General features: G+C 39.1%; 1 protein-coding gene across 4 annotated transcripts in view; it reads right to left on the bottom strand.

Annotated features, from left to right (window-relative positions):
- Positions 1 to 50: 50 nt before the first annotated feature.
- LOC115222071 overlaps positions 51 to 10,516 on the bottom strand; it is a 47,509-nt gene continuing 37,043 nt past the window's right edge. For 2 of the 4 annotated variants that reach the window (XM_029792171.2, XM_036511470.1), the window contains exons 13-15: positions 9,904 to 9,988; positions 8,052 to 8,097; positions 51 to 2,980 (exon numbers count right to left, since the gene is read on the bottom strand). In XM_029792171.2, coding sequence (XP_029648031.1) covers positions 2,174 to 2,980; positions 8,052 to 8,097; positions 9,904 to 9,988 — 938 coding nt within the window. In that variant the 3' untranslated portion in view covers positions 51 to 2,173. The remainder of the gene's footprint in view (positions 2,981 to 8,051; positions 8,098 to 9,903; positions 9,989 to 10,516) is intronic. The other 2 variants (XM_036511469.1, XM_036511471.1) reach the window with 2 other exon arrangements.

Here is a 10,516-nt window from a genome sequence, read left to right as displayed (position 1 = left end):
GCGCGGAAAACGGACGTTAAACGATGATGATGATGATGATGATGATGATGATGAAAGGCTGTCAGGGTCCATCCAAGTGAAATAGGAATCAAAGCGGTCTACAGACAAATAACAAAAAAAATGGTTGGAAACCACTGAATTAGACAAATGTGTCTGGTGCATAGTTCAATTTTTAAAAATGGCCATAGATTCAGTTGATCTTAGAATAAAAGATAATAAATTCTAAAATCTTTTTAATTATTGATTTCAGACTGTGCTGAAAGGGATTAAAAAATTAATATCAATACCTGACCAGCAGCAGCAGCAGCAGCATCAAATCTTTCACTTTTGTTGTTGGATATGATTTTTTTTTTCTTTTCTTTTTAGTTAAAATTTCTTATTGTTTCATTTGAAAATGGTTTAAGGTAAAGGAAATTAGCTAAATTTGTTTAGGATAGAAGCATTTTATAAACACACACAGGTATGTCAGTCGGAAGGTCTGCTAGATTAGGACATTTGGGTAGAGGACATGATTTGGAGGTAGAGCCATTCCTTTGTTTGCTTCTAACACCAGGGTGTTGCTGCATAGAAAAGAATGAAAGCCTTTGGAGAAGCAGTGATTAAACAACACCTGCAACTTCAATATAACATTGTCACTGCCTTTTATGCATATTTTAAGTGTTGACCCTCAACTCTCGAAGGTCTGGCAGTCACTGTGAGAGCCCAAATTCTTGCAAAATAGGACATTAAAAAAAAAAAATAATGCTGGTTTTTATTAGCAACTTTTAAAATAAATTGCTGAGAAGAGCAGATACAAATTTTTGGTATTGAAATATTGTTTCAAAAAGGTGACTCAAGAAGCGTTTGTTTAAAGAGACAAAAAAAAAAAAGTTTAAATATTTAAAGAGCTTAGAAGTTTTCTTCATTCACAAGTGCATTTTTGTGGTTAGTTTCATTTGCTTTTGTGTTTTTTGCTCTTCTGTTAGTCATCAAAGATGGTCAGCAGACATAAGTGGAATGATTTTTTTGTGTAAATTGCAATATTGAAGCAAGTGATTTTTACACGCAAATACCTTCCCTATTGCAAACTATCTGTTAAAAAATTTTTTGAAGATATTCAAATCTAAGTTCTTTTTTATGTGAAATGTGAAATTTCATTAGAAACATATCCAAGAAAACTTTCTGTTTTGACATAATCTACTGTCCCTGTTGTTTGTTCTGTGTCTTGTAATTTATCCATTTTTTTATCTAGCCTTTGCAAAGAATCTGATGGTTTATGAACATTAGCATTTACAAGATTACAAGATCTTGTTGGATTTTGAGATAATCCTTGTCTTTCGTTTTGAATATTTTTGTCTTGAACCTCATCTAATGAGGAGTCCATAGCCTCTACGTGTTCATGTGGTACATAACCATCATTACAATTCACTTTTACATTTTCTTCGACTGTTCTACCATTGAACTTTGAAGTATCTATATGATTGCTTTCTTTATTTTCAGTTTGTAAAATTTGTCCCTTCAAAGGTTTACTTTTATAAGAGTTAGTGCTTTCTTCGGGGATTCCCGAAATATAATCTGGTTCAGAGGTTATATAATCTGTGATACTCCTGTTACTGTTCGTATTTTTATATGGAGGAATAGGATTAGGTACAAGTTTGGCTAGACCATTTGGTTCATCAACATAATCTGGGCTACTGGAAACAATATTCATCAAGTTACCATTCACACTAAAAGAACAATCTGGTTCATCAACATAATCTGTTCTACAGGAGACATTTTCCTCCATGTTATCATCCTCACATGTGGGGACTGGCATAGATGAAAGTTCACTGAAAGAACTATCAGGTTCATCAACATAGTCTGTTCTATAGGAGACATTTTCCTTCATGTTACCATCCACACATGTGGGGACTGGCATAGATGAAAGTTCACTGAAAGAACTATCAGGTTCATCAACATAGTCTGTTCTATAGGAGACATTTTCCTTCATGTTACCATCCACACATGTGGGGACTGACATAGATGAAAGTTCACTGAAAGAACTATTGGGTTCGTCAACATAATCTGTTCTACAGGAGACATTTTCCTTCATGTTACCATCTACACATGTGGGGACTGACATAGATGAAAGTTCACTGAAAGAACTATTGGGTTCGTCAACATAATCTGTTCTACAGAGACATTTTCCTCCATGTTAACCATCTACACATGTGGGGACTGACATAGATGAAAGTTCACTGAAAGAACTATTGGGTTCGTCAACATAATCTGTTCTACAGGAGACATTTTCCTCCATGTTACCATCTACACATGTGGGGACTGACATAGATGAAAGTTCACTGAAAGAACTATTGGGTTCGTCAACATAATCTGTTCTACAGGAGACATTTTCCTTCATGTTACCATCTACACATGTGGGGACTGACATAGATGAAAGTTCACTGAAAGAACTATTGGGTTCGTCAACATAATCTGTTCTACAGGAGACATTTTCCTCCATGTTACCATCTACACATGTGGGGACTGACATAGATGAAAGTTCACTGAAAGAACTATTGGGTTCGTCAACATAATCTGTTCTACAGGAGACATTTTCCTCCATGTTACCATCTACACATGTGGGGACTGACCCAGGAGACCTACATAATCGACTATAATCTCCTGGTTCATCAATATAGCCTGTCTCATAGGAAACATTTTCAATATCATCTGTTTTATTACATAGAGAAGCAGTTTTAACGTTGATATTCTCAGCATCTTTTGATTTGTCCAGAAGTTTTCCTGTCAGTTCATTAACTTGTAAATAATCAGGAAAATGTATTGCTGACTTTAAAAATTCTTCACTTGGAAAAAGTGATTTTTCAGTCCCTGATGAATTGTAGGAACTATAATAACCTGATTCACCAGTTTGAAAAAACGTGTATTTACTATCATCCATTAACTGATTTTCATCATCTTGAATTTTTTCATAATCGTGGTCCAGATCAGTGTAACTGGGAACCTGTCAAGATCAAAAGGAAAATGACATACATGAATATAGGATAGAGACATAAGGAAAACAGTGTCTATTGCCTTAGGAGAGGCTATTGTAGAAGCAGTGAAGGAAATTAGCTGAGAGGGAAGACAGCATATTTGGAGAATGTCTCCAGATAAAGAATTTATACCTATCAATGTGTGTGTGTGTGTGTGTGTGTGTGTAGCAGCCATGCTGTTCCACAAGTTGAAACAGTACTCCATTTTGTGTCTCACATGGACTACACAGTTGGCCATGAATTATTGAAGGATTTTGTTGCTCTGTACACAGGTGTGTATGCTTGCATATTAGCAAGTTTGGTGGAGTGGAAACGGACAGATCTGGAGGAGATTGCTTACCTGGTGGTGTGCAAAGTGAAATTGGATGCAAAATGGATGAAGTCGGAGGCTTTCTCCATAGGAGTACTGTTCATAGAACCTTCAGGTTTGAGTAGTAGAAGAAAGAAGGATTCTGAAAACTTGATGGAATTCCTTTTGGTAAAAGACCAGAAGGATCAGCTGCATTTTGTGGGGCAGGAGAGATCGAGGGATATGTGATGCACAAAGGAATCCTTCATGGTTTGGATACGGAAAGTTCTGTCACCAAAACAGGTTCAATGTCCTGTCAGCCATGCTGAATCACCAGCATCTAAACAGCCAAGCCCAATCATCTCATGTCACTCTATCATGGCTTCTATGATATATTATACGAGAAAACCTGTCAAGCCAAGTGAAATTGTAGTTGTGGCCAGTGTTGTGTAACTGGCATCCATGCCAGTGGTACGTAAAATTTTGGACATTGTGGAGGCAATGACAAGTTACCAAGACCTTTGGCAATATACTGTGCTTGAGAGTGGAGGCGCATGGCTTAGTGGTTAGGGTCTCAGCACCATGATCGAAAGATTTTGGTTTCGATTCCTGGACCAGGCAACGCATGGTGTTCTTGAGCAAAGCACTTCATTTCACGTTGCTCTAGTCCACTCAGCTGGCAAAAATGAGTAATGCTGCGATGGACTGGTGTCCCGTCCAGCTGGCGAACACATATGCCATAGAAACCGGGAGACTGGGCCCATGAGCCTGGCTAGGCTTTAAAAAGGGTGCATTTATTTATTTCAGTAGAGGGATCGCAGGTTCGAATCTCAGACCGGGCGATGTGTGTGTTTATGAGCGAAACACCTAAGCTCCACGCGGCTCTGGCAGAAGGTAATGGTGAACTTCTGCTGACTCTTTCGCCACAAATTTCTCTCACTCTTTCCTCCTGCATCTTGCAGCTCACCTGCGACAGACCGGCGTCCCGTCCAGGTGGAGAACCTATATGCCAAAGAAACCGGGAAACCAGTCCTAATGAGCCAGGTGTGGCTTGAGAAGGAACAAACAACACCTGTGCTTGAGAAGAGCTGTCAAGCCAAGTGATATCATAGTCGTGGCTAGTGTCATGTAACTGGCATCCATGCTTGTGGCACATAAAAAGCACCCACTACACTCTTAGGAAGGGCATCCAACTGTAGAAGCCATACCAAGTCAAACTGCAACCTGGTACAGCTCTCCAGCTTACCAGTTTTCAGTCAAACCATCCAACCCATGCCAGCATGGAAAACGGACATTAACTGATGATGATGATGATGAATACAGGTATAATATATCACCTTGTTTAACACCATCATAATATATCCCTTTGGTAAGGCAGAGAGCTCGCGGAACCATTAGCATGCTGGAAAAATGCTTAGTGGCATTTCTTTAGACTGTATGTTCTACAAAGAACAACTTTGCCTGTCATCCTTTGACGGTCAATAAAACAAGTACCGCTTTCTTAGCGGCATGTTATTGTATGGAGCTGAGACATGGCGAACAACAGTTAAGTCAAATAAGCAAATACAATCATTCATCAACAGATGCTTGCATAGTATACTTAAAATTAGATGGCCCGAACACATAAGCAATATGGAGCTATGGCAAAGAGCAAATGAAGTTTTGATTAGGGAGCAAATATTTAAGAAAAAGTGGAAGTGGATTGGTAGCACAATTAGAAAAGACACACCAAATGTAGCGAAAAGTGCTTTACAGTGGAATCTGGATGGATATAGAAGGAGAGGTAGGCCTAAGAACTCGTGGCATAGATCAACACAAAAGGAACTTAGAGAAAGGGGGACAGTCATGGCAGAGTATAAGTACAGAAACAAAAAATTATGCAACATGGATTTCAACAATAAGTGGCCTATACTCCGCATTGGAGGGTTAAAGGCAGACAAAAAAAAAAGGACCAGTTATGCATGAGGGGGGGTCAATTAACTTAGCCTCTCCCCCGAAATTGCTGGCCTTGTGCCAAAATTTGAAACCAATATGTCACTTTGGTAGACTTAATTTATTTCTTTATTGCCTACAGGAGGCTAGACATAGAAGGGACAAACAAGGACAGACTAAGGGATTAAGTTGATTACATAGACCCCAGTGAGTAACTGGTATTTATTTAATTGACCCCGAAAGGATGAAAGGCAAAGTTGACCTCAGCAGAATTTGAACTCAGAACATAACGGCAGATGAAATACCGCTCAGCATTTTGCCCAGCGTGCTAACAATTCTGCCAGCTCGCCGTCCTTGGTAGACATAATACATCACCTTAGATATAATTGTATACATAATATATTACATTGCTTAATACCATTACCTTGTTCAGGTGCCTTAAAAAGAGTCCGCTCTGCTGAATGCATTCAAATCAAGTCTCTGCTACTACTACTACTACATTCTGATAAGTAGAGGCATGGCTGTGTGGTTTAGAAGCTCAGTTTACAAACACATACTTTCTGGGTACAGTCCTATTGTGTAGCACCTTAGGGCCTTGTGAGCGGATTTGGTAGACAGAAACTGTGTGCAAGTCTGTTGTGAAGCTTGCTTCCCAACCACATGGTTCTGGGTTCAGTCCCACTGCATAGCACCTTGGGTATGTGTCTTTTACTATAGCCTCGGGTTGACCAAAGCCTTATGAATGGATTTGGTAGACAGAAACTGAAAGAAGCCTGTCGTGTGCTTGAGGAGACCTTATTGAGTCAAGTACGTCAACACCAACATCAAAATAAAAATCAAATGGAAATTGTAGTTATGATACCCGTGCCTGTGGCACATAAAAAGCACCATCCGAATGTGGCTGATGCCAGCGCCACCTGACTGGCGTCCATGTCGGTGACACATAAAAAGCACCAACTGATCATGGCCCTTTGCCAGCCTCCTCTCGCCCCTATGCTGGTGGCACGTAAAAAGCACTCACTACACACATGGAGTGGTTGGCGTTAGGAAGGGCATCCAGCTGTAGAAGCACTACCAGATCAGACTGGAGTCTGGCGCAGCCTCCTGGCTTCCCAGACCCCAGTCAAACCGTCCAGCCCATGCTAGCATGGAAAACGGACGTTAAACAATGATGTTGATGATGATGATGATATATATATATATAATATATATATATATATATATATATATAGCACTTATTCAGCATTACCTGACACCTTTGGGTCTCAAAGACACCATTATCTCTTATAACCTCAACTATATATATATATATATATATATATATATATAGAGAGAGAGAGAGAGAGAGAGAGAGAAGTGCAGGCTTGGCTGTGAGGTAAGAAGTTTGCTTCCGAACCACATGGTCCTAGGTTCAGTCCCACTGCATGGCACCTTGAACAAAATGTCTTCTACTATGGCCTCAGGCCAACCAAAGCCTTTGTGGGAGAATTTGGCAGATGGAAACTGAAAGAAGCCCGTCATACATACATACATACATACACACTCATACATACATACATGCATACATACATACATACATACATACATACATACACACACACACACACACATACACACACACACACACACACACACACACACCACACACACACACATACACACATACATACATAGAGTGGCAGACTGGATCTAAAAATATTGGTTGCTAGGAGACCTGCAACTACAATGCTATTGTCTAATTTTTTTTTTTTTTTGTGTTAAAAGTATTATTTTCAACTGTCTACAAACACAGCCAGGCTGAAATAATTAATGTATTCTTCCAGGAGTGAATAAAAAATTCTCAAACTTGAGGGGATGGGCCCCTTAGATACTAACATGGGCACCTACATATGGATTTTAATGGCGCAGAGTCCTACTTGCCATTAGGCAAGCCAGCAACCTGGTCAATCTGCCACTGCATATATATATACATATATATGTGTCTGTGTGTGTAGTAAGTACCAGCTCAAGTCCTATGATTCACAGGACCAGTTACCTGGTTTCATGGTGCCTAAGTGACCAAGATCATAACATTCCCCTTGAACGAGATGGTAGTCTGTCACAGAGTCACTCATTTACAGTTGAGTGGACTGGAGCAATGTGAAATGAAGTGCTTTGCTCAAGAACAAAACACACCAACCACCGAGTCAGGAAATTGAAACCACAATCTTGTGATCTTGAGTACAATACCTGAACAACTAGGCCAACTGTCTGTCAAAGGTCCCATCTTTAATCCTTTGCTTTTTATTCTAATTCATGGGACTAGATATCACTGGGAACTATTCTATGCAAAATAGTTTTTAGTGCAAAATCTGCTAAAGAAAAGCAGAAGTTTGGAACTTGGCAAGCGTGGGATTGAGTTAAAAGACATGAAGTTTAACAAGACCTAAAGTAAAATAATAATTGGGAACAAGATCTAAGTGAAATAACTCCAAGAGAAGGCGCCATTCTCAGTATGTGAGTCAAAAGTAACAGTTGTAATTTAACTTTGTTATAATGAGAGAAAGGTCAAAGGTTGTGAACTGGCAGAATTGTTACCATACTGGACAAAAATGCTTGGCAGCATTTACTCCAGCTCTTTAAGTTCTGAGTTCAAAATGCTGGCAAGGTCAACCCTGCCTTTCATCCCTCCAAGAGTCAATAAAATAGGTGGTAGTCAAGCACTGATGGTCAAGATAATCGACTTAACCAAACCCCTTTAAATTGCTGGTCTTGAGCCAAAATTTGAAAGCATTGATAAAGAAAGGATTACAACTGAGAGCAAGCAGTGAATTATTTACCCTGTCTATTGTGGCAACTTTAATTGCTGTAGCATACTTGCAGTGGCTGAAATAAATGAACAGAGAACATGACATTTATAAACGGCCATTGTTTTTGCATCATAATCATGAAGTATTTGTGTTACATTAAAGAAATTACAATTATGACTATTCAAAAACAACAACAACATTGTGTAACGCAATTTTTGTCCTTGGGTAGCAACTGTTATTTCCTATTTGCTTATCCCTAGTAAGTATGAAAGGTAGGAGAGTCCAGTTTGCTGGACATTGTTGTAGAGCTGAAAACGAGGCAATTTCTACTCTTCTCCTCTGGAAGCCATCTACTCGCAATACCAGAGGGCACACACTCTCCTACCCTGATGTAATCTCCATGGATACAGGCATCCAGCAACAGGACCTCCGTAATGCTATGATGGGCCGTGAAGTCTGGCGTAGCATGGTAAATTCCATTGTCTCGACCACGGTCGAACAATGATGATGATGAAAACCAGCCAATATTTCCTTTAAACTTTGCTTTTGTTACGTTTATTTAAAACCCAAAGAATCCCTTTTGACATATGGCTATGATGCTCACTCACTATTCCAGTATGAGAGATGCCCATATTGTCAACCACTGAGGGACATGCTCAAGTGGTTACAGTCAAACAACAGACAAGCAAATCTGTGGCATTGAGCAGGATATTTGCTATAATGATATTTCTGCTTCAGCAACTCAGTGCTGAATCTGTCTGAAATGTAATGGGAAATAGGTCAGTTTCAAAACATTGATGTCCAGGTCACAAAAGCAAAATTTGAAGGGAATAATAGTCATTTTCTTTGATTTCGAGATAAAAGTAAATAAGAAATAACACTTACTAACCAAAGACAAAACAAAACAAAAATTTTGATTCACAGTGTAAACAATGACAAAATAACATAGGCACAATCGTGGTGGCCTCAGTTTCCATCTACCAAATTCACTCACAAGGCTTTGCTCAGCCTTGGGCTACATTAGAAGACACTTGGCAAAGGTGCCATGCAGTTGAACTGAACCTAGCCTTACGTGGTTGGGAAGAAACCTTCTTAAACCACAGACCAAAAAAGAGAGGTTGCCTGATACTGTACGGTAGTATTGTTTGCAAGCCTCCCATTTGACCTCTGTTACAGAGATTCATAAAGATTCAAATGCTTCTGAACACCTGCTGCTAGCTTCCGTCCATGGAGACCTGTCTTGAGTATATGTTAGCCGGGGAAGAGGGAGAGGTAGAATGAGTAAGGTTGGGCAGTGGACGCAGCCCAGTTATAAGCTGATCTTGCAATCGTCTAAGGTTGCTTTCAGTGCATCCTTGAATTTTTTTTTTTTAACCCTTTCGTTACCAACTCAGCTGAAACCGGCTCTGGCTCTTGAGTACAAATGTCTTGTTTTCATAAGTTTTGAATTAAAATCTTCTACGAAACCTTAGTCTCAATTTATATTCCTCTTTATATTTATATTACCCTTTCGTTACTGTATTTATTTTGAGATGTTCTGCGTTTCTTTCAGTTATTTTAGATATAACAAAGAATTTAGTAAAATAACTTAGTTATCATTAAGCCACTGTTAGGAACATAAATTGTGACTAAGGTTTGGTGGAAGATTTTAATTCAAAACTTAAGAAAATAAGACATTTTACCACAGAGCCAGAGCCGGTTTTGGCCGGGTAAGTAACAAAAGGGTTAAACAGGTGTACCAACAGTGTAGCTTCCATTTGAAAGCTTAGAATAGGTAAGTCTGATTGTAGACAGCCAGGCAGTCCTGACAACATGTATTGTATGAACGTCTGTGTGTGTGTGTGTGTGTGTGTAAAAAGGAATATAAACATTTAAGACTTACCTCCTAATACATGTAAACAAGGCTGATATAATGAACAGAACTGTCACCAACAACATGAACAAATATAGGTAAATCTCACTCGAATCTGTAAAAGTAACGATGTTCGTTAGCGCATATAATTTTTGCACATTACCATCATCATCACTATTTGATGACCAAAATTTGAAACGTTCATATAAAAATTTCTCCCTATATATTTATATACAATATTCGTCATACAATATAGTGTATATTTATACACATAAGGAATCCACTTATAGGGAATTCAGCACGCTAGAAAGAACAGCTAGGTTCTGTAAACCACAAAAATTGGGGATAAAATTCGACAGGAATAAATTTGGAAATGTAAAACATTTACCATCTAGCACCCTGGACCAATTGGTTTCTGATCATCTTTTAGCGAGTCAAGGGGAACTCACAAGGTCTGATTTTCTTCAGCAAGGTCCAACCTAGGGTTAAACATATCCAACACGAGACAAACAAGGCTACTTGTCTCATGTTTATACGAACAAACTTTTCAAATTTTACTGCGCAGACGCAGACGCAGTCCTGGATAAGTACTGTATATACAACTAGCAGTATCGCCCGGCGTGTCTCGGGTTTGTAAGGGAAA

Source organism: Octopus sinensis, linkage group LG19 (genome assembly GCF_006345805.1).
Source record: "Octopus sinensis linkage group LG19, ASM634580v1, whole genome shotgun sequence".
Classification (NCBI taxonomy): Eukaryota; Metazoa; Mollusca; class Cephalopoda; order Octopoda; family Octopodidae; genus Octopus; species Octopus sinensis.
This window is presented reverse-complemented; position numbering and strand designations above follow the sequence as displayed.